Source organism: Pempheris klunzingeri, chromosome 9 (assembly GCF_042242105.1).
Source record: "Pempheris klunzingeri isolate RE-2024b chromosome 9, fPemKlu1.hap1, whole genome shotgun sequence".
NCBI classification, from domain to species: domain Eukaryota; kingdom Metazoa; phylum Chordata; class Actinopteri; order Acropomatiformes; family Pempheridae; genus Pempheris; species Pempheris klunzingeri.
Window position 1 is genome coordinate 12,790,701 of NC_092020.1, and position 25,968 is coordinate 12,816,668.

At 39.5% G+C, this 25,968-nt stretch overlaps 1 protein-coding gene across 1 annotated transcript in view; it reads right to left on the reverse strand.

The window, feature by feature from the left end:
* spock1 (SPARC (osteonectin), cwcv and kazal like domains proteoglycan 1) overlaps positions 1-5,241 on the reverse strand; it is a 115,612-nt gene extending 110,371 nt beyond the window's left edge. Inside the window, exons 1-2 of the mRNA XM_070836728.1 lie at positions 5,173-5,241; positions 4,479-4,616 (exon numbers count right to left, since the gene is read on the reverse strand). Coding sequence (XP_070692829.1) covers positions 4,479-4,613 — 135 coding nt within the window. The 5' untranslated portion in view covers positions 4,614-4,616; positions 5,173-5,241. The remainder of the gene's footprint in view (positions 1-4,478; positions 4,617-5,172) is intronic.
* Positions 5,242-25,968: the final 20,727 nt, after the last annotated feature.

Genomic DNA, 25,968 nt, shown 5'->3' on the forward strand with positions numbered 1-25,968 from the left:
ACAGACTATAATAGGTATTAGCTGATAGACTCAGTACTGTATAAAAAAGCAATTACACCGGGAGCTTTTCAAGCCATTGTTATCCAGTGTTAAATAACATAGTGTAATTGGTCTCCAATCTTATGACTTTGCTTTCCAATAACCTCTGTGATGTTAAAAATAGTTTTATTCAGTGTCATCATATCGTATTTCGTCTTTTTACTGCCGAGACCACATCAGATTGAGGTCAGCAGTTCTGACACGTAAGGTGTGCAAGGTGAAGTAATTACCTATGTAGCAAAGGGCTATAATTATCAGCCAAAATTGTGTCTATTACCATTAGAACACTTAGTGAGTCTCAACTTACAAACATATTGACTATAAATCTGTCTGAGGAGAGCTACAGCACGAATGTTTGCCACCTAAGGAACAAGCGCGCCACCAGCACTGGAGCCAGTGTGGAAATCATTGTATAGTGATGCAGCAACAACACGAGGCAGTGGCAGGATTACAACAAAGTTGACCCTGCCTGAAACAGAAACACAGTCAAACTCACTGCTGCATACAAATGTGCATATATTCACTGCGGCTATTCTTAATTTGCATAAAAGCTCCTAAAAATTAAAGTGGTGATTGTAACCTCAGGAAAATGGAAACGTTGGCATAAAGTACAGCAACAACTGATTTGGCGAAAGAGCAACAAAGGTGGTTAAGGATTAAGAAACAATTTAATTGGTCAAAACATGTAGATATTAGAGGCCATCCATATGGAAACAAAGGCACAGCACTAGACATTTTTCCACAGGACAACTCAACGAATCATGTTTTAGACCAAACTGAGACAGTCCCACAGTGGTAGCGGGTGTGGGAGTAACTGTTCCCAAACTTCAGTCTAAAACCAAAATGGTGCGTCATTTATTCAACAAATGTGTCCTTTTGTTTTTACAGACAAGCTGAAATTCATGTCTGCATCAAATATACAAGCAAATAACAAAGATGCTGACTTTATTTTGATTGAAAAAAAAGGTTTTTGAACTGACAAAATGGAATGGTAATGAGGGACATTTTTTTCATTTCTACTGCATGTCCTTCCTCAATAGAAGCAGACTAGAATAAAACTGTCTCTGTCTGACGTTATTATTTTATCTTCCAACACATTACAGCCCAGTTATTAGGGATGTAACTTGGCAAAAGAATAAATCAAATCCTATTTTACTTATGTTTTCAAGATAAGCCACCTGAACTTTGACTATTAAACTATTGCACCAACTCCCCTGCCAACAAATGGACGTTCATACATTATGCAGGAGGGAGCAAGTGGCTCATCACGGATGCAGAGTGAAACATGGCAGGCAGAGGAGAGTAGCAGAGAGGAGGAGTCATGGGTGAGGGCAGGGGGAGAGGGGGGGAGAGGTGGAGAGGGCTATGGTTGAGGGAGCACAGGGTCATTCATTGCTCCAGAGACAGAGGAAGAAAATGAGTAAAAGAGAGAGGCATGGAAGGAAAATGCGGAGTTCATGAATGGATGAGAACTGAGGAGAAGGGGGGTGAGAATGAGTGAGTGACAGATGACGATCCTTCACATCTCCCTGTCTGTCATTTTTTTATTTTTATTCATGGAGTATCAAGTGAGCTAAATCATGAAGACATTTATGTTGATTTGATGTTATAATTGGCCACTAGATTTTAATCCTTCATTATCCTTTACATCCTGAACATGCGAAACACTGTCACTGTGGTAGCATAGGCTTTTAAAACCTAAAAAGTTGAGGAGGTGGAGATGGAGTTGGGGAAGGCATTTGTGGCCAGGGACAAAAAGAGCAGAATAGAATACAGGATTCTGCTGATTTTCATTAGCTGGTTTGTAAGCGTGGGCCGTAGCAACAGTCACATTGTGGGATTTTGGTCCTACATTTTCAGAATGTAGGACCAAAATCCCAAAGCCCTAAATAAGCCATTGTGGATGTGTCACACGGTACAATTTAAGACCACTATTTATGACTAACGACCAGTGGTTTCACCTAAAATTTCTCACAACTGTCAACTCTCACCTGGGACAGCCAAAAAATGCAGTGTAAAAGGGGCCTTTGATCACATTATATTCACAACTAGTGCCTTAAGATCAGGCTTCTCTCTAGACTGATTGATACACACATACACATTTCCTTAATGTAAGGTCTTGTTGTCTGTGATATTAAGGGTTTGGTATCAGGCAGAGGAGGAGAAAAAGAATGGAGGAGGAAAGAAGTCACAGTGGGACAAAAGACAGCCAGTGGTGCAGGAGGCATATTACGATCGACAGGTTTCCCTGTGTGATACGGGAGACAATACACACTCACAGGCACACAAAGGCACAAGGACACACACATAAACACAACAGCAACTCCTTCATCTGGTCGGTAGCATTGCTTGAAATATGAAACATAAATGTCACAGCCTTTCCCCCATTCATTGCTCCTCTTCTCCCCGCCGGTTCTCTCCCTCCTCTGCCCTCCTCTGACAGTTTCCTGTTAATGAGTTTCATTTGCACAGGAGACCACAGAGGGAAATAAACAGTGGGCAGCACGCTCAAACACACACACACACGCTGCAGGTAGTGGAGCCCTGGCTGAGTGTATACAAACATGACTAATGCAAGCTCTCACAACAGCACCTCTCCAGTGCTGTATGGGGAAGGCCAGCTGTAATAAGGCCAAAGTTAGCCCACTGTCAACAGAAATCTCTGGAGAACATGTTACTAGGCAGCAAAGGAAATAATAATACTAAGATTATAGTATCAAGATAGAGAGCCAGTGGTTACACTACAGTCACCATTGGCTTGATGGCGACTGATCAGACTGAAGGGTTAGTTTCGCCCTGTTGTCACTATCCAGTTGAGGCCAGAGTTGGAGGCTTAGTGTAAAACTTGGAGGTCAAAGTATTCTGAGAAAAGCACAAGTTTGTCCTGATTCTTTGAAGAACAAATGTCATGCACAAACATTTCCAAGTGATAAGAGAGCTCGAGAGGTACCCCAACCCTTTGAGGAGTCACCAGCAGATGGCAGATGGAGGTCAAGTGCTTTCATACAACCAGCCTTCATTTCCCCTAAAGTAGATGTTAACTTGTTAAAATCACAATGTCAGGCAGCATTTCTGCTATATAATTTATACATTGAGTGAAATATTCAAACCCAGACTACGTGTTTTCAAAGGCTGCACCATTTCATCAAATGGAAATACTGTCTTGTTTTTTTACACCTACTTTCTCAGTTTCAATTCAGTCAGATATATTCGCTTTACTTGAAAACTTGGGGATCTCCACTAGAAAAGCGTGTCATGTCAAACTTTGTGCCTACTTCCATCAGACTCCCTGTGCTAGCTTGGGTGCTTGACCCTTTTTATCATTATTTATTTATGGCCATTTCTGCACACTTAACCTTAGTGGTAAACATCTTAAACTATTTTAAACTGCACTTGTATGATGCATACGCTCTGTTTGCCATCTGTCTGGTTATATGTTGTGTATGCACTGATGCTTTTAAACAAATTAAGTTCCTAACAGATAAATAAAGTCATTTTGGATTGAATTTGAAATATACTTCTAGCTGCACAACAGCAGGCTGATTCTGTTCTTTAGTTCTTATTTTACAGTAATTAGACCTATGTGTTGGTGTCACTGCAATTAGCACTTGAAGTCAAAGCTTATGACCATTCTTCTTTACACATAGCAACCCAAGTTTCATGGTTGGCAATCAGAGAATCAGGGTCGTGCAAACAAGAGTAATACACAAGTGTTTTTGCATCAATATGTATCTATACTGACTTGACAGTACATTGACTCTGATGGCCTTACAGTCAACTTTGGAGCCAACATGGACACTTATTAAAAACAATATGTCTGACATCTGTGAGGAAACAAGTCTTGATAATTCTCCATAATGGATTTAGAATGATGCACATGTGAACGACACACAGGCCTCTACATATAGGTGCACCTATGTGATGCTTCATAAACCCTTACTGCAGAGGATGTTATGTGTATCATGAAATGCCACTTGGCCAAAGGCTGCACATGAAAAGTCTCAAAAAGACTCAATTCTTTTTATTCTCACTGAAATAATTGAACAATTATCAGCTATAAAAGCCTGTCGTGTGTTATGTCGAACAGGATAATATGATGACATTTCTTAATGTCTCCACAGGGAAGTAAAAACAGGATGGGAAATCCTTCAGTCAATCAAATGGTAATTCATAAAGGTCTTTTCCATCATGTCTAATGGCTGTCTATGAGTCTGCGTCTTTTTCAATCAGGGTTTGAACCTGCTGAGTCTCTACAAGGTGGATTATGCCTGCTGGCAAGTGCTCAAGTACTCACAGGGTGTATCAAGGGCGTAGTAGCTCTCTCTCTCTCACTCACACACACACACACACACACACACACACACACACACACACACACAAACAATGAAGCTAACGCTGATCCCCCCTTTGGCTAGATGTTGTCTCTCAGTGCAACTCACATCTCTGAATCTGTTCCAGGATCTGTCCTTGTTGTACTGAGCCACGGTGCTCAGCCATTTGTCGTTATTGTTCCCGGAGACCGTCGATTCTCTGCTCAGCAAGAGAGCCACGACAGGTAGCAGGAAGACGAACATCTTCTGAAAGCAAACACAGAGAGAGAGAGAGAAAAAAAAAACAGAGGGATATGAAGCGGGTAGAGCGGCTCAGAGTGAGAAAACAGACAGAGAGGTGAGGAGGATGCAGCAAAGTGTTGGAAGAACAGAACCAAGTGAGCTGCTGCACTTTACAGAACACAGAACTCTCACATTGTGACGCACGACGGGTCAGAATGTCAGAATGGAACGTTTAGAACAGCCAAAAGAATCGCTGGTAGTGATCGCGCGGGGTGCGGAGTGCTCATTTGATCAAAACGCTGATCCTTCTCCTAATCGGATTATAAACATTGGAGAGTTGTCACCGCGGCAGATGGGGCACCGCGAAAACGATTAGCTCACGAGCTTCCCCTCAGACAATTTAAAAAGCAATTAGCGGCGTCAACAGTACTGCGCACCCCCCCATCTGCTTTCTCCTCCACCCTCAGCTCAGTGAAAGTCGACAAATGGGCAACTACTGACTTTCATTTTCCAGTTTATGTTTCTTTGATTAAATTTAAAAAAAGGCCCATCAACACAAATGATCAGCATCATCACTTACCTGGGATAGTTTGTTGGTGTCCGATTCCGATTCCCGGGGGTAAATAAGTCCACAGCCCCGGGCACTCCGGTGGCACCCGACTGCTTGTAGGATTGACGGTAAAAGGGAGCTGCGCGAACGAGTGGACTGGGAGCTTTCTCCTCCTCCTCTGTCACCAGACACCGCCTCTCTCTTTCTCTCCCTCCCTCCCTCCCTCTCTCCAATACGCGCTAACCGTGTCATTGAATTTCAGCGGGGGGATTTTTTTTTATGTTCACACCAGAGCGCAAGCGGGATTTGCGCGCCGTGTCAGAGCGCTGTTCTGGGTGTACAAACACAAAATTCACATTAGTCACGCGCCTCTGTTGTGGAATTCAAGCTCGTGTCCACCATAATAGATACAATTAAGATCCATAAACCGTGTAATCACATAAATGGGACACATAACTAGGGCGCTCATTTGGGGGAAATACAACGATGCTTAAATATTTAATCTGTGATTCTATGCTTTGACTCTCTCTGGGTTTTTCTTCGCTTTGGCAGCACTCTTTCTTTCTCCTTTTCTCTCTGTTTGCATAATGTCTGTGTGGAAAGAAGATTGAGCGTGATGCTTGCCGGATCTCTACTGATCAGGTCTGTCTGTCTAGTGGCAACACTCTCCTCCCTGTGTGGTTTGGTTTGAGTCTGTTTTATGGACCTGCTTTGGCGCAGAGGAGTTTGGTTCCTTATCTCTCTCAGTTTCACATAAAAAGGTTCTCCTGTTCTAACTATTCCGGCTGACATCACAATTCTCTTTTGCATTGCTTGCACTTTTGGAAAGTATTACCAGCAGAAATTTAGTAGGGAACAGAAGTCAAAAGAAAGACTTTAGTTTCCTTTTCCTTTTTTCCTTTTGCTCGACCTGCTATCCTGCTACAAAACTCACTTTCCCGGCAAGGAAGGTGTTGTTGTTTTCAACATAGAAAGTATATTTATAGATCTTTATTTCACTGTGCTATTCTAATGACTGTGTAACCCAAAGTTCAGTGCTGTTTGAGCTGTGAAGTTTTTTTTTTCAGGGAATCTAAACCCCATAGGTTAAAGGCCTACTGCAATGTTTCTTTTTGTTTCCTGCTCTTGGTCCAGCGTCGGAGTTCATTAAAAATTAAGCAGGTTTGCATTGTGTTTGCTGCAGTGTGAAATTGTGAGGTTTGGTATAAGGTAAACTCCATAACCTTCATTTTAAAAAATATTGTATTTGTTAATGTTCACACACAGTGAGTAAAGTCAAAGTTTTGACAAACATTAATTGGGTGGAGAATTCTCATAATGAACAAGCTCTACTTGTGTTTTGGTGAAATAAAAAATACGCAAATTAGGATACTGCAGGCCTGTGAGGTTTATTGAAGCAGGTAAACACTGTGGGTGGAAGAGCTGTTTGTAGTGCTGAAAAGTTTTAACCCCAGCTGCACAGCTGAAAAACATCTTAGACATCAGAGACTATTCCTATTATTATTTATTTTACCAGAATGACAGCTTACTAACATAAAATGGACCTTTATTGTAGATCTAGTCCTTAAATCCATCTCAGATCACTGTATCTGTGCATGTCATGTCACAAATGTGCTCTGAAGTAGCACTCTGTTGTAATGGTATTTTCCAAGAAAAACCTCAGTAGCTATTTGCCAGTAGGATGGGATTTTTCCTTACCTCCACCTTTCTTAGAGAGATGCAAAAATGGTTAGTTATGGTAAATTGATCATTAAGTAATGGTGCAATCCAAGTGCGTTCCTATCATTTACAGCAGCAGCTGGCTCAGAGTTAATCAGTCTGATGCAGAAAGTATGCAGATTCACTAAGAATTAATGATTGGGTGCCAAACATAGCAGTTATCAGTCTGTTTTTAACAATCTATGAGAATAACTTTAGCTGACATATTTTATATTGAGTTTTGCTTTGCGTTTATATCTGCAATCACACTCTAAGAGAAGTTTTTTTTTAACCTCACACTACAATATTAGGAAGAAAACTCTTTATCAAAAAAAGTCAAAATTATCTGACCTTTAGCTTGTTTATGCCATGTACCAGTAACTGGACTCATAATGGAGGTAAGTGATGACGTGAGAAAAGTCTGGCAGCCCATAACCCCATGTACAGGCCAGAAGTCCCTAATCATTGCATTTAACAGCTTACTGTTTTTTACCATACATCTTTATTGTTAATGAAACATTCTCATTGCGTTCTAGTAATATACAACAGTCACATCAACATTACATTTTCATAAAGTTAAGAGATAGAAGTGAAGGTCTGCATAATACAGGCTAATAATGAGACTTGCCTCTTTACTAGTGCTGTAAGTGGTGGAACTGGAAAGTCCAATAAGCAGCTTATGAGCCGAGTGATTATGAGGCACTTGATTTCGACATTTAGGAGCTCTTATAAGACATTTATATGCAGTATATGTTAACAGTTATGTAGCCTATATTAAATGGGTACACTTTTACATGTACAGTAAATCTGGGTAAAGTTGGGACACTTGTCATAGTCTTTAAATGAGATCAAGCATTTGTCCTTCAACTTCTGCCAAATGGTTTATTTATGTTCCCATTCACATTTAAGCTGTTCAGCTGTCTTGTGGAGAGACTTTATAATGTTCACACCGATAAATATGAGACATAGCAAAGTATCCCCAGATTTAATGTAAGATGTTGGTTGTAGCACTGAGTACTGAAAATACTGACATTAATGAAAACTATATATAAAGGAAATGCCAAAGATAAGATAAGATAACTGGCAACCTGACATGAAAGACAGTAACATTATGGTGCACAGTGATTTGATTACATAGTATAAACTTTAATAGGTTGAAGTGATGGTTGTTTGTGCTTGTTTCCGTTCAGATGTTTACCAAATCCTGTGCTTTCAAAGATCAGGAAAAATGCCTCCAAATCAGATTTATCCTGAGGATATTACATTTTTTTTTTCGGTAGAAAACCTGATGTAGTATATACTTAGCATTTTTGACCATTGTTCATTGTTATTGTGTTGTTATAGCAACACAGAGCCAGAGACTCGCCACTGTCTGAGTTCAAAGGATCCGACGCAGGCCCACTTCAGTCAGCTATTCTCCTGATTTTCTCTCTTTTTTTCTCTGAATTTCAGTATTCACCAGGGGGCTCTGGAAGATGAAGGATAAGAGCAGCTGCAGGCAGGGGGGCGATTTTGAATAATAAAGATCAAAATATACGAAACAAAGCAAAGGGAAGCGGTGTCCCAGCAGCGAATTTACTGTCATACATCGCCCACATTGCAAATGCAGATTGTGAAAAAAGAGGAAAAGAGGGAGGAGGAAAGAAGGAAAACAGGCATGATGAAACAAGATTAAAGTTATGTGAATGTGTGCGTGTGTGTGTGTGTGCAGGTGTGTTGTAGAGTAGACAAGCGAGAAAGAGAGGAGAAGGGAAAGTATGCATGAGATGTTTGAAAGTGAGCAGTGGGGTGTGATAGACTCTTTCTTAATGAGCTATGTGTCTATAACTTAACTTGTGCATGCGAACTTCAGTTCCCCTTGATTGACTCCTTGAGAAAAGCTGCCTGAGAATGGACGGCGATCACGAAGCATATCAGCCTACTAGATGATATCTGGCTGCGCTGTCCAACTGTGCAAGGTGCATAATGTTGCCAAATGTAGCATTTCCATCTCACAACAATTCACATTGCTCTCGGGGGCATTTGTAAATCCAATCATACATCTGACGTTCCACACAGGATGAAAAGAGAAAACTCATAGAGCATGAAACCCACCAGCAAATGGGATAAAGAGTATAAATGTCTCAGCACCCTGATTTTTTTGTACTCCTGGTATGTATCCTAATCAGTTCCTCATCAAGGACTTCAGTGACAGTAAACAGAATATGTTGTTGATTTGCCCAATCTAAAAACAGGACTAATTTAGCGTCCAAATAATAATGGGATAATATTCAGCATGTAAACACATTACATCACGACAGACATCTGACTCTTTTAGAAACAACCCCCAGTTGGCTTTGATGTTTTCCTCAGTCATTCGGGCACCATTGCATTTATATGTCATCTGTTTCAAAGCTTTTTTTTGTTATTTCCCTTAATATCTGTGTAAAAAGCTGGTTTGTCAAGGTTTGGAAAAGTTCTATACAATCACAGCACTTCTTTGTTGAGCTCATAAAGAAGAAGACAAAAAAACTATATCTGTATGTTCTAAATAAATTGATAAAAAGGGGCCACATTAGTACTCAGTATTAATTTTCGTCCCATTGAGAAATTATTGAAGGATGTGACACTGATGACACCACAACAGCCAATTATAGATAATGTGAAATAAAGTACAACTATTGTTAAAAGTGACACAGTGGCATTTAAACTCCAGATAAGTGAACTTAGCTTGACCTCCAACTGCAGGCGTATTGCCTTAAAGAGCACATGTGCAGTAATGTGTTGTCTGCAGAGCTGTAGAGGGGGGCCTGAGTTAGATAGTGAACACATGGCATTCGTAATCATTATATAACAAGTTTAACACATGAACATGTAGATGCGTGATTTGGTGTGTGATGCATTTAAATATATATATATAAAACTAAGGATTGAACAGCAGGGATGTGAGGTTTGATGAAGCAGGTGAATGTTGCCAGCAAAGGTGCTGTCCATGGTGCTCACCATATTGCAACAGAAATACAGTCAAATAACAAATTGGAAACTGTCTGACATTTGTGTGGCTTTTAATCATTCAAAAGTAGAAGAACAGTAGTGCCCTAAAGTGAGAGCCACATTTACTGTTAATTTTGGTTAAGCAAACAAACTTTAACATGTTTATGAATGAGCTTTGAACATAGCCAAGCTGTTTCCTCTCTTGTTTCCAGTCTTTGTGCTAGTGCCAGTGCTGAAGGCACTTCATATTTACCATGCATATTTACCAAATTATTGGTAGAGTTAGTGTATTTCCCAAAATGTCAAACTATTCCTTTAAAATACACATTAAGGATTGTGTGCCTAGCTTATGAGGTTTAATGGCAGCTTGCAGGCACAGGAACACTTTCCATGGGGCTGCAGGCCCCCAAATCAGAGAACAATGTATGTCTGCAACAAAACTATCTGAAAAATATGATTGCCTTATAATGAAAGATTAATAGGTAAAAGAATGAACAGTCATCCAGATAAAAAACAACAGAAGTTTCACAAAACCTTAAAATGTTGTGGGCCTCTGGGGAGAGGACAGTGGAACATAGGGAACATAATACTGAGCATGAGCTTCCTGGAGAAAAATCTAATAAATCAGCTAAAGTATGCGGCCCAATATATTGAACAGTCTTTGACTATGACAGACATGCTGAAGATAAAGAGAGGCAGAATTAGAGACAAAGAATAATAGAGAGAAAAGCACAGGGAACAAGGAGGGAGGGTTGGCAGAAGAAACTGTTTGCTAAATGTTCATACAGTATGACATTATGTATTCTTTATTAAGACATTAAAAGACACTGGCAGTAAGGCAGACAGTGGGGCTACTGCCAAGGACAGGGCAGCTAATAGTGAACTGGTAAGGATTATAAAAACACATTTGCTTGGCATAGAACAGGAATGGTGAAAAACATTTCAGGGGCTCTTACAGCACTCTACTCTGCTGCCAGTGTTGTGTTCAGGGTCCAACGACTCCAGAGATATTCCAGGAGAGCAGAGGACACATAAGAGGAGAAAACAATTTAGTGTTATAAACCAGCAATGACACAGAGAGGTTATCTTCTTACAGCAGCCCACTGCTCGAGAGGTCACAACAGAAAGAGAGATGCACTGCAATGCAGCAAAGCACCAAAAGCCGCTGGGCCTCCCTCCAGGATCGCAACAGAAAGGCACCGCGCAAGGTCACCGAGGTGCCTTGACATGGGCAGTTAGGAGAGCCCTTCTCAGGAGGAGTTTCTCACCAGAGGCATGGGCCAAAAACAACAGAACCCCAGAGGGAATGTTTGACACCATGTCAGACCTATTATCTGCAGTGACGCAGAGCAGCCCCCTCTTCACCTTCTTTACAACTGAGAGAGCAATTTCCTCTCATCAGGAAGCTCATCTCTGGTAATTATGCTTTTTGATTTTACTGTGTTTATGCTACTATAACTTTAGTATTTGTCTAACTGGTCTGTGCTTCACAGACAAGACAAAGGAGCTAATTTAGGGTTTTTGGAGTGTTTCGTTTAGCTGAAATTAACCTTGCAATGATTGCACCATCAGCACTCTATGGTTTATGACCAAGCAACCATGCCAAGACAGTCTAAGTCCTCTTAAGTGAACCACAGTGTGTTTTCTTTGAAGTGTAAATATGGTCTCAATCAGCCAAAATGATTGGATTCAAAAGCTAAACAACACATATTTGTTTGATGTTTCTTCCAATATTGGCTACCATTTACTACACAATGTTATAGGACACCTTTGTAAAAGAAAAAAGAACAAAAAAATGGTTTTGCTTGTCACCAGTGAAGAAAAACACCCTGAGCATGTTATGTTTTTCTGTGACTGACAGAATGCACTTTGGCGCTGATGAGGAAGGAGTTATAGGTTATATGGGTCAATGTTTTTCGACTCCTGTCTTTTTTTTGTAATAGGGCAGCGTGAACTGACTAAAACACAAATCCCACAGTGTCATTTTCTAGTTTGGGGGATGATCCAAAATAATGAGTGAAAACACCGTCAGCCACTGCTGCTTCCCAGCTTGATTAGATACTCGGTCTTCTCTGCCCACAGCAACAGAGGGGAAATTCTGTTACTGACCACAGCGGTGGGCTCACGGCTGCCTCAGAGTGGGAGGAAATAGATTACCCTTATCAAGGTTTTCTCAAAGGAAAGTTGCAGCCGTGAAAGCTAATTACACTCTGGATCTGCAGAGAACAACTATAAAACCCACTGATCCCTTACATTTTATTATCTCTGAACTTTGCCGACAGGTAAACGTGCACAAATTGTTACTTCCAGTTCTATTTAGCTGTAATCATTTGATGTGGTACAGTCGGTGGTACGTGCACAGTTTGTGTTGCCTGCAAATTCTCCAACAGGCTAAAGGTGGGGGCATTATTGTGGATTTAGTGACGCTACTGTCAATAACCAAAACAGAAAAACAAAGCAAAGAGAAAGAAAGGAACTAAGTATATTAGCATGAATGGCAGTGTCCACACATTACTTTTGCACAGAACCAGTTTAATTTAATCACATTGATGCTTGAAAAAATGCTCCCTCAACTATTTGCAGATAAAGTCTGTCTAAATCACTGCTCAACAAATCACTCAAGACTTTTCTCCCTCTCTGTCCATCTCAACCCTGTATGTCGTCGCTTCATTTTATTTTGCGCAGGTCAAAACAATCCATGAAGAGCGTTCTACGCCTCATACCGAGACAGTCAATTTAATAGACGAATTCTTGGCATGCCTGATCGAAAACGTATAAATATTCCAGAAGGAGCCGTTTAACATTCAACTGCCAGTTTCTCAAAGTTCAAGTGCAGTCTGACACACTGATCTATTAGGCAAGACGAGTGAAATAAAAGAATAATAAAATGGTATATGTGTCTACAAAACTACATATCTGGAATGATTGGCTCTTGAACTATAAAAGAGGCAACAACTGTCAGCATGTAAGTTGCTAAGTAGAAATACCCAGCAGAGAAGATTGATTCCTGTGTTAAATCATCTCTTATCTCATCTCAAGTGTGATATATCAAATACAACATACACATTTAAAGACCTTACTTTTTCAAGTTTTCTGGAAGAGATCTATTGCATATGGGAGACAGACTCTTTTGCTGTATATTTACATTTTGCAACAACCAGAGAAAAATCACAAACTCAAATTGTAGGGGATGGGTAGTGTTGTTGATTTGTGCCTGTGCTCTGCTGCATAAAGGAAATTCAGTAGCCTCTGCAGCCTGCACAGACACTTGTAGACGATTCTCGCAAATCAGTCTCTGCACTTGAATTTCCACACCATAATTCAATCAGAAGAGACTAATGAAAAAAGGGCTTGTAGAGTAATTATTTAATTTATTCGGCATAGTGTGCATAACAGGAATCCTTCCTTCAGGGATCCTTTAATCAGGTTGCAATACAATCTCTTGAATGCATCTTCCAAACATTTCCTGAATCAAAGACAACCTTTGTCTTGGCCCTATATACCTCACAATTTATACAGGTTGTAGGAATAGTGGTGGAAAATGGAGTTCTCACTACCACTGAATACCACTGAACATATTTCATTTTATTTTTTCTCATACTGGCATTGTGTTCCAGAAATAATGACTTAGATTTAGTTGTACAGTGTACATACAAGTATAAAAGGGGGGATATCTGATTCAAGTCCAGTGTATCTTGAATTTTGCTGTTGGTGCCAGTGGATTGTTCCTTTAAATCTGTGTCACCAGAAAATAAGCCCACTGGAGACAAATAATCAGCATTTTTACATAGTTGCATTTTTACACCTGCATTCTCATCCCATTATAATGAAAATAAAACAGCTGGTTAAACACACAAGCCCAAGGGTAACATACATGAAAATAATCTTATAATGAAGCTCAGCCTTGTTGCATATTGCTGCTGTATTATGGCAAAAATCTTCAAATCTTCAAAATGTCAACTTTTCATGAACTTTGAACACGAGTCTTGATTTAAGCTTGATCATAATCCATTTTAATGGGTTTTCTGAGCCTAAGTAGTTGCACAGTTATGAGCCTGAGAAATGTGAATTTTCAACTAATCTGAAAACTATGATACATGACAATGATGATACTCTGCAGGTGGTGTATCAGAATCCCCTTTTGTCTCTTTCTGACATTCTCCCCTACTTTTTTGCCCCATTTGAGTGTTACTGGCACATTTTTCTCTATAACTTTTCCCAGACGCTCTATTTCATTCTCAACTCTGATCATCCAGCCTGTCATAATCTGTCTTCTCTTCTTTTACTTCACTTATCTCTGATTCTTTCACTGTCAGAGTTTCTCACTTTTTCTTGATCCCACAACCCAAAATTGTAAGAACTACATTTGCAAGCTTCCTCTTTCGTCTCTCTCTTCACTTTCCCTACAGCTTTAAAATGCTGAAGTACATCTCCAGTTCATTCCCTGCATGTTTTTCATCCTCTGACGTTATATTACTCTTACTGCTCCGGCTCCTGATCGCTCCACCTCAACTCCCTGTAGACTTTGCATCATGGCTGAGGATGAGTCTCAGAGCACCCCTCTTATCTGCTTCTCTGGGAGTGACCCAAATTGTTTTGGACAGGCACATCATGGCTGCCTGTGCCAGAGGTCCCTTTGTTGGGCAATGATTCAGAAAGCTGTAGTTGGATACACACGATGCTCTGAGAGGCACATGGATAACACAGAGAGACAACACAGCCTGTTAACTGTCTCTCTTTGAGTGCCACAGCAGGGTCAGGCAGGTTGATACATTAGATGTCAGACACATAAACAGCATCAAAAACCTTTCAAAGGGCAGCGGAGGGGTTTCATGTCTTGCATAATTAGAAGAGAACTTGAATTGTGCTGCTGCTGTCAGTACAGAAAACATCCATGAAGGGTGTGAAGCTAAACTCATTTTATTTCTGATTATTTTGGAATTAGCACACAGCAAGAACTCATGGAAAGTTTAATCATGAAATTTCTTTGGGAGAAAACATGTTGAACCTGTAGATTAAAGTATAAAAAAACGCAAGAAGCACAATGTTGGTACAGAGAGAGAAGAAGAGAGAAGAAAGAACTGACCAGGTGAGGAGTGGAGTCTGGCACGATCTGTTATGCACTAAGAGTATCCTGTGTGTTAACCAGATTTAGACGCAGAGATAAACTCTACCTGGGGCATTGACTTAGATCTTCCATATTCTCTTATCACATACTGAGAAATAACTTTCAACACACGTACAAACACACACCGAGTGTGAAATCTAATCCCCACCTTCTGTTACCACAGCAGCCACCTGTGAAGATGCCTTCCTCTTGCCCTCATCTCTTTCTACAGAAGAACAAATGAATCACTGGTGAAGGGAAAAGAGAGAAGAGGAAAAAAACGAGACAAACAAATGAAACACAGCCAGGGGTGCCAGCTTGGCAGCTTATCAGCATCTAGTAACTTCAAAACAACACACAAGGCTGGAAAAGACACAAGCTGCTGGAGAATACATATGATAGTAAAGCAACTGTTAAAGCAAGGATAAATAAGTGAGCCTGTGCTATGATTAGAACCATGTAATAGCTATACAACAGCCACTCAAGGTTAGTGGTATTAGGTACATTTACTCAAGTGCAGTTTTTAAGGGCAATTTTGAAGTACTAATTTCCATTTTATGTTACATTATACTTCTACTTCACTACATTTCAGACAGAAATATTGCACTATTGCAAACATTGGAAAAAAATCAAAAATTTGAATTTTCTTACCCCAATGATCATCTCACGACCCCTTAGATTCATCTTGTGAGCCTTTGGAGGGGGTTTGACCCCCCCAGCTGATGGCCTCAGGAGTTAAGTACCTACACACACAAAAAAAACCTATTAACTAATTACTGATTGATGTACAGTATTAACAATCCTAATAATGTCATATATAGTAAGTACAGATTTTTACTTAAGTAGAATTTTCATTAGAGGATGTTTACTTGTAATTGAGTATTTCACACCGTGTTATACTTTTACTGAATTATCTGAACATTTACAGTGATACAAGGTTTAACACTTAAATTATCTCCACTTTCACAATAATGTGGAAAAGACCATAACTATCTCCCTTTGCAGAGAGATGAGAAAATGTTACAACAGGTCAAACAACAAATTGCTACAAATCACAGTGGTTACAGCTTAAGTAGAAGGATGGTTTATTGCCCTGTTAGGGTAAGATGGTATCTAAAAAATTATAATGGTGGATTAACAGATCAAGCTGCAGTTAAACAGCCTATAACTATAGCAAACCTACAGTTTAAATAGAAGCAACATTACAACATCAACCACTGGAACAAGAAAGACTGAAGAAGTGAGATTGTAACTGGAAGGTCACCAGTCAATGCCTTTCAAATGAAGCTACTGCAACCTACAGAAAAGGTGTTTCTGTAACTCAAATGAAATAATGATTCCCCTAAAGGCAGCAGCCATAAGAGAGGGTAATAAAAAGCAAGTCGCATGAAGGACAAAAAAAGACAGGGTCTTCTGTCAGGGAGGATGCTGCTGTTCTCACAAGGAGTGGGATGGGATCGGGGAAAGTGCTAGCCTCAGGAGTTTGTTTGTTCAAATTCACTGAACAGGTGAGAAAATCTGGATAACAATGGTGAATGAAATCTTAAAAAAATATCACCAAAATAAACTGAGTATTGTGTTTTTGGTCTTTCCAGATACAGAAAGAGAGGACAGAGTCTGATCTGCTTTAAACCTACAGTAGATGTTTCATGGCGGTGTCAGTCAAGGCCACGCTTGAATAGATGGTAAGCCATGAAAAGTGTATCTATTGGTTGGCATTGTCAACATAATTGAACTGGACTGAGGTGGAATTCTAACTTGGTATACACTACAGTACATTACACTACAATACAAAACAATGTGATCTCTGTAATCCATTCTTTATTTTTGATTTTTTTGTCAAGTGCTGCATGTGTGTGTTATTTGTTTCTGTGGGCCTGCAAGGAACAGCTCAGGAGGAGGTATTGATCTGTGCCATAGGTCAAATGTCAAACACTGGACTATATCGAACTCAGATCAATTAAAGAATTACATAGCATAAAAAATAACGACCATTAGTTTTCTACAGGCCAAAAACATTGGAGTGATAGCATAGATGATAATGTAAGCAGAGGTGATGTGCTTCTTATTACTCCCTAGTATGGTTCAGCTTCATCATGTCATGTTGCATTATTCTTACACACAACAACAATGCAGCCAGTGTCGCCTGGGAATTCTCTTTAAAAAAAATAGAAAGAAGCAATGACAACTGTTACAGCCTAACAACTAATGTTGGAATAACCACTGGGCCCATAATGAACCCCCAACACACAACCAGCCCTCTGTGCCCCAAGATTCCCAGTCAAACACACTATTCATCAAATAGAACTAATCTTGTGTAATCATACTACACAGTATGTGATCTGGTAAGTGAAAAGTAAATGCTACAAGGTACTGCATGGAATTGTCAATTATGGAAAGTAACTAAAACAACAAATATTGACCTTTTTACTCCACTACTTTTAGACAAAAGCTCTGGAAAGTTAACAGTAAGGTTATCGACCTCACCAGTAACTTTCCAGATTCAGATCAATAACACAAAACATGATAAACAACTAAAATATGATATATGATATTTTATCTATCTATCTATCTATCTATCTATCTATCTATCTATCTATCTATCTATCTATCTATCTATCTATCTATATGTATACATACTGTATACAGTGTATACAAAATTTGCCCACCAATAATTATTATATAATTATAATAATAATTATTATATACTATGTTATTCTGTAATGGGCTATTCTACTTTTTATTTAATTTTTTATTTAAAATCCTGCACACTGCACCTTTAGGTGTATTTTAACAATAATTTTGAACTTTTACTACAGTAAAATCCTATAGGCCTATGCAGGACTTAAACTTGTATTTCTGCACTGTGATAGTGCTGTTCTTACCCTACGAAGTTGTTCTTCCGTCCCTGATGATTGCACATATTTTTACTGCCCCCTGTCCGCGAGAGCAGCCCAAGATGGCGTTGCAAGGAGACTCACCTGACTCCACCAGAGCCAGGTGAACCTGATGGACTGAGATGCTAACAGGAGCTAACTGATGCTAACAGGAGCTAACTGACACTAACAAGAGCTAACTGTCTAAGGGGACATCTGCAGTGACCAGAGCCAGTCCGCCAGCTGAGTTGGCTGTTAAATAACTAGGACTATGTGGTTGTGATAATGTTAGCTAGCTAAGTCATGTCCGCAACACCGGTCTTTTTCTGTCAGTGTTAAGCTGGCTACCGTTTTCCCCCAGTGGATCGACATTTTCATCGAGGACGACTTACCTACAGCTCAACACAAGTTCAACACATGGACTCACAACTTTGACGTAGACCTTCAAATAGTAAGTCCAGTACAAGTTGTGTTTCGTGTTATTAGTGTTTATTAGTGGTGTGTTTATGTTGTGCCACGGTGTTACAGCTCACAGTATCATTACAGTAACGACGCTGCAGATGTTATGTCAGAGGTCAGAGAGCCTGCTACAAGAAGTCTCTGAAACTGTGGTGTATTTTCTGGGTGTGTTTTCATGAATATGAGTAGTGAACTGTTATAGCTCTTTACATTAGCGTGCATCAGCATGTGTTTTGTCACATTAGACATTTCGACATTAGACACATTTCTTACAGTTAACTAGACTGTTTGCTTTTTTCCCAGCATGATCTGTCTTAAATTACAATTAAAATTGTATTGCTATGAATTATACTGTCTGTTGGACTATATGCCTTTTCTCAGCATAAGCTCCAAACTGTAAGTGGCAGCATTGACTCCAAAAATATTAGCCTATTATAATCAGTCAATATTTCTGAGTAAATGTGGCCAGTGTCAGTCCAGCAACTGACAGGCTGTGTCAGCTTTGTTGTCCCACACTGTCCTTGATCATCCAGAGTTTTTCTTACTGTCTGCCCCTTTCTTCTTCTTTGCTCTGTCCTTAACACTGCCTCTTTATTATTTTTTATGTTTCTATTACAACGGATGCATCTGTATCTTCTTGAGCTGTTTGTGTGTGTGTGTTTGGATAAGCGTGATTTTGCCGCTCACACAAAGATGGAAAATGTTGTTGAATAAATGAAAAAAAAATCCAGAGTAGGAAGAAATTCACAGAATGCATACCTCCTGTTATAATAGAATAAGTTGTGAAATGTGTAGTCTTTCCAGAGAATTATTGTATACATGCTGCAATGCACATTTTTCTTTCTTACAAAGAGGTAGTAGTATGAGAAGCATTACAGATCATGAATTGACTTTCAGTAGAATCATATTAAGATGATATGATCAAATTATGGTCTCATTTTACAAGGCTCTTTTGTCCAAATTAAAGATTCAAAGCAAATTGTAATTAAAAACTAACAAAATGATGTTGTGCTTTAACAAGTGGTAATGTTCAATTTGGCTATCAGAAATAATTAATAATTATCAAAGATAATTAATAATTATTAAAATAAATGAACTTTGATTAAAGTCCACCTCGATTGGGGCACCACCTCGAAAAACGAGGAAAAGACAGCCGTTTTAATTGATTTAGTCTCATAAAAATACTAAACTATCAATTTGGAATTATGTTTTATAATTAATTTAATAATTACTACCAAAATTACCACATTGATAGCTAGCTGAAGGATTTTGGAGTTCTTGACAGTGTAGAGGTTGGCAGTGTCCACAATTGTACAACATTAACGGAGACAGCAGGTATTAAAACATTTATTAAAACAGAGCAAAATTCAGGGACATCATTTGTTATGCATTAAGGACTTGTACTTTGGTTGTAAGTACAGCTGAAGCAGAGTAGGTATTAAAGACATCTGCTGTTGCAGAAACAAAATCAATCAAACAATCTAACTAAATCTCTATGACTAAACTAAAATAATATGAGTGTAAGAGTGCGTGGGTGTGTGTGTGTGTGTGTGTGTGTGTGATAAGGCTGAGGAATGTGAGATGGGTCCCACAAAGGTGGGGGAGAGAGACCAAATGGTGATGGCCAGACCCCCTGGGGTGTGGGTCAGAGGCAGACAAAGGAAAGCTAAGTGCTGTTAGCTTAGCTTTGTCCCTCAGTGGCCTGTTGTAGACTGTGTGTGTGAGAGAGATAAAGGTGCAGGTTAAGACAGGATGGTTAGTTTGTAGGCTAACATCAACTAAACTTAATGGATGCACAGTAATCTGCAACACATCACAATAATCAAACTCAAGGAACATTAAAGCAAGTCAATACATTAACAAGGGTAAACCATGTATGCAGTAATGCTATGCTAATTATGCCCAGTTAGAGTTTGTTACCAGTCCTTAAAAGGGGAGACGAAGTGTCCTTGAGGGTGCTGCTTTCTCAGCTTGTTGCTGGAGGAAAGGTGTGGTTCGTGTCCGTGCTGTGTGGTTGCAGGCTGGAGGAATCCGGTCGCTCCTTTGTTCCTGTTAGTTAGCAGCTCTGTGCTAACTTGCTGGTGTGCTCCTGTTGTTGGTTCTGGTTATCAGCTGGCAGACTCTGGGTCGTGCCTGCTGGCGCTGATCTGCTTACTTCAGGCAGGACCTTGTGTCGCTACCATGAAGGAGGTGGCTGCTCTGGACAGACCACACTGAGGCAGAGCTTAGCTGAGTTGAGCTGGTCTCTCCTCTTCAGGAAAGATCAGGAGAGCTGGTCTCTCCTCTGCAGGAGGAGAGGGAGCAGGAAAGACCTGGTCTCTCCACTTCAGGAGAGACGATGAGAAAGAGAGAGTTCAGTGGGGGTGAACTGGTTTTGTGGGCCTGTGGTCGTAAAATCATGTGTCCCCTCCGGCCAATGGTGACTGTGGAGCTGGGCGCGGGGGTGATTTCACACCTATCTGTGAAACTGGGGGGCATTGGGGAAAGGAGCCCAATAGTTTTACAGACAAAGAAACATGCGGTCTTCACATGTGCCATTCACTGTATAGTGAAGCCCAACAATGACTTAGTGGAGCTTTTGGTTAAAAATGCACAGTGCTTCGCCTGATTTGAGTACTGGTGTTCTATATGTACTCTTGTATCTTACAAATTATATTTGCCATACTATATTAATTTAAGAAAAAACGTTTTTATTGATATTGTGGTATGGTTTTCAGCCATAGACTGTTTATAAAGATGGTTTACTGATGGTTTATCCTCTCCCTCCCACTGTACAAAAACTAAGCCATGCAGTAGTGATCAGGGGCTGGAGCTGCAGAATCAAGGTTTAGGATAAGCTGTCAATCATTAGGTTTATCCACCCTTTTATAACATCAAATAACTATCCTTCCAGCCATTATCTATACTGCTTATCCTTAATGGTCATGGGGGCTGGGGCCAATCCAAGCTGATACTGGACTAGAGGCGGGGTACACCCTGGTTGCCAGTCAATCACAGGGCTGACAAAGAGACAGATAACCTTTCACGCTCACATTCACACCTAAATTTAGAGCAATTTATAGTCACCAATTAATCTAACCTGCATGTCTTTGGTGTGTGGGCAGAAGCTGAAGCACCGTAGAGAACTCACAAAGTACAGGGGGAATATGCAAACATATCGTCCTGGGCTACTTGTAATTTGACAGAGTGTAGTTTATGGTAGTTGATAGCAGTGAAGCTGGCATGCCTTACAGGCTAGTGGGTCATCTTTGCATATTTTTCTGTGCTACTGACCAGCCACAGGGAGACAAGGAAAACAATGGAAGTAGGAGAAGGGCAGAGGAGTCATAAAGTTAGATAGCTGGACTGGGCAATGATGGATATGAAAGTTTTTGACAGCACATTAATAGGTGAGAGATAGAGCGAAGAGAAGTGAGGGTGAAAGATAAAATGGGGAGGTTTGACTGACAAACACCCCCCACACAATCAGTAAGAAAATAGATGTTGTCAGCAAGCATGAGCCAGAAATACTTAATCTGCATGATATCTGACAGCATCAACTCTGCCCTGAGAGACCCTGCATCCCTATGCATTACTGTATATAAAGTTTACTTACTGAGACATGCAGTCATAACAGAGGCAGCAGCGAGGGCTAAAGAGGAAGAAAAGTTTTTATTTGAAAGGAAGAGAGAGTATAATGGACATTGTGTCCATTTTCATCCACCTCTAACCAAAAATGACAATAAAGAATATACAAAAGAAAAAGAACTAGTACAGTGGCATAAAAATGGCAGGTTTAAAGGGTAGAGAATCAAAGATATTCATTAGACATACTCTCAACTCAGGTAGGGAAGGTGTTTTGGATACAATGATACTCAAAAAAGAAAGAGAGACAGATAAAAAGTGAGTGAGATAGTTGGTTTATTTGACACAAATAGGAAGCTCAGAGTAGAAGCTCAGAGAGCCAACACTGGAAATCAGTGTAATGCTGTTGACACAGTCCAAATCAGGAAATAGATCTTGTTTCTTTTCAAGCACAATCATACATTCCTTGAACTCCCACAGCTATGCTCTCAGCAAACCAAACATACAATTATAGTTTCTATTGAACAAAGATGAGGAGGAATTAATTAGGCAGCAGTCAAGTTGGTAAAAGCCTTCTCTGTTATAGCATCACTCTCTGTTTCCTCCATCAATCAGCCTTACAGTAATGAAGAAGAGAACTAGATAAAGTAGGAGTTGTCATTACTTGGCAGAGGCTTTTTTTCATGTTAAATGTGCCTGATTAACTTCAGGATTCATACAAATGCTTCCTTATCAGAGAGTAATTGAAGAAGACCCATAAAAGCACTGAATTACTTATTATATCTTAACATTTACATGAAAACCCCTGTGTTGTACTTGTTATTCAATCCCAGTTTCCCTAAACGTCAGAAGCACTGACACAATAAAATCAAGTTATAGTTATTTGGGTAATGGCAGTTAGATACATTCTCCAGTCACATACTGCTTCAAGCCATCAGCAGGGAGAAGTCCCACATTCACAGAAATGTCGGAACTACTGCAATGTTGCATTAGCAGTCTTAGAAATGCATAGTGATATAATATGCAGCTGGCAACACAAACTTAGCAACTTATGTGTGCTAAATCTAAAGAGCAATGAACACAAGGAAAATACAGCTAGCATGAGCAGATAATGTTAGGGGGAGTTGGTGTCTCTAAAAATGTATCCTCCTCAGGGATTGGCCAAAACGTTTTCCGCTGTCACTGCCTGCGTTTACTGCTATTAGTGTGGCATTAGTTTCTGGCCGACTATTTGAAATAATTATCAAGGAAATAAATTATTGATTTTAGTTACACGTGTATCATTAAAAAGTATGAATATTGAATGGTGTGACATGTCACAGATCAGGTTTGATTGCAGTGCATCATGTTACAAATTCAAATTGTAGACCGTGCATCTACTGTTGATACACATTAAATTGTCTGAGAAGGAGGGACACACACATAGATAGATCTATCACACGAGTGAGAGCGAGAATCAAAGAGATGGTAGTGGAGGCATATAGATAGATAGATAGATAGATAGATAGATAGATAGATAGATAGATAGATAGATAGATAGATAGATAGATAGATAGATAGAGGCATTTGTCATCCCTAAAATGTAGAGAACTTCATATCAAAACAGAATACATATTCATGAATTCATAAGATAAAATTAAGAAAAGATGAAATAATATGAATATAGATAAAATAACATGAATTGTTCATAATCCCCGTGGGGAAATTTGGCTCATTGTCTCTGCATCACTCAACATCTCAGAGGGAGGTGGAGGAGAGCAGCATTAATATGGGAAATACACACTTTCCTGTATTCTCTTCCTGTCAGTCTGTTAAAAAAACAAAAAAACAAACACACACAGGATCTGCTTAAATATCTTTCATACAGGGAGTATACAAACAATCAGTTCTGCATCTACTAAACAAGATAATCCCTCCATATCATGTGTAGGTAGCGATGTGTGCTTTTGTTGGCAAATATCAGATTAAGGTTCATTTCTTTGGCATCTCACTGCACAGGTTTTTTCACAGGTCAATTCAGCAATGAATTTCTGCTCGCTTCATATTCCTCCTCCCACACAAGTTAAACGTCAAGCACACAGGTATGAATTCAAATTACATTAGGACACATACCAGCACATATTATAGATACCACACAAGTGTGTGGTTGTACATGCGCTCACACAGGAAACAGACAAAAGAACAATAGAGTCTGATATTCCCCCACGTGGGAAAGAAGAAACCGGTAACCATAACAATCCATTCTTTCTGTGTTTACTTGTTTCAGATTGTATTTCTCCTCCAGAATCTCTCCATCCATCTGCTGAAATCCTATTTTCATGACAAACAATAAGACGCACACACTCACTCCGTCACTGGTCCCTGTAGCTGCCAGAGAGCCAGATGAAGGAGGAGAGAGAGGGAGGGAGGGGGAGGTGACAGAGGCGATGGAAACCATTTGAATTCCAAGACAATTTGAGGGATTACCAGTGCTTGTACATTGATGTATGCGTGGTTGTGTAGGTAAACCTGATTCCTAGTGTGTAGACATCTACCAGAACATCAGATGTGGATGTAGTAAACTCAGTGCCCGCTGAATAATGCTCTTATTCAACCTTTCTCTCCAGGCATATAAAAGCAAGGCAAAAGTCTTTTAGTTGAAGAGAGTCACCAACAGGTTACACCAACTTACATCATGACATCTGTGAAAAAGACATAGAGTCCTTGTTTTGGTCATTCAGGGGATCCTTAGCACCACGCTGCACCTGTTGTCCAGCTAAACTAGGTTTCCTCATTGTTGATATTCAAACGTGGCCCCAGTATTCTTCTGACCATAACTAAGTGAGTTTAGTTTGATTGCCATGCCCAACATGTTATTAATATATGCATGAAAAGGGGACTTTGTTAATGTTTCCTCTGCTGCGCAACCATTAATGGACTGTTTTGAGGTAGAACTGTCTGAATCCCCAAATCCCCAAATCTCCATGAAACTAACTCTGTGTGTGTGTGTGTGTGTGTGTGTGTGTGTGTGTGTCTGTCTGTGAGACATTGTACTGTAACTGACGTGATAGATGTGAAGTTGCGTTAAAACAGCTGGTGACCTCAAATCTTTGTCACTGTGTCACATGTTTCGTGTTGCTGTGTTTGAACAGAATCTCTTTTTTTAAACTCAAATTTAAATTCAAATTTAATTTTAGTTGTAATGGTTTTGAAAAGGCCTCTTTGCATTTTAATGTTTAGTGTCGTGTGTGACATCAGTATGTTTTAACATACCACTTCAGCAGCCTGTATGACTGAAGATGCATCGGGCTCAGTGTCATGAAGTCAGACATTTCTTTGCTGTCCTTTCTGTTGCTACTTTAGCAACAGAACAGCGCTAAGACACATTGACTTCTGTGCCATGTTGTGTAGAAATGATGATCAAGGAACAATTTTGAAGTTAACTTTATATCAGAGGTAAAAAAAGAGTAAATATGAATGATGAATGATTGAAAATTTTTCTGTAAATTATAAGAATAATATTTAGTAAGCAAGGCATATATAGCCCACAATGACAAAATGTCTCATTTGTTTGTGTCCATTCTTTTATTCATTCTTACTTTTCTTTTACTCCATTTAAAGATATGAAGCCTATCTCAATAGGCACTTAAAGAAAGGCAGTGCAAAGTTCCTGACAAACACTCCCTGATGTCGGGCTCACACTACAGGAGTTTTAAAATGCTTACTGATTAAGAAATCTGGTTACATCACACACATGATCTTCACACTTTTACAGTACACACAGAATTAAATAATTAGAGTAACTGTCAACAGGGTGCAATTAAAATGACTGTTTTAATGATGATCCCGATTTTTTATCTTAGTTATTAAAACAAAAAAGAGCAAATTGGAGTGTGTCATCTCAGTCAAGAAGTTATAAATGTCTGTACATTATAGTCCAAGAACATATCTAAAATTGCCATCATCACACCATCACCATGTTCTGCAATCTTTCAACATCTGTTTAATGGATAGTACATTTACATTTGGCACATTTATATAGCTTTAGGAAGTGATTAACATTTTTGGGAGGAGAGCAATGCTAAAATGGTTCTTTTTTTTTTACAAAATGTTAGAAACACTATCAGTACAGAAAATTTACAAACCGCACCCAGCTTTAAGTATTTCAAA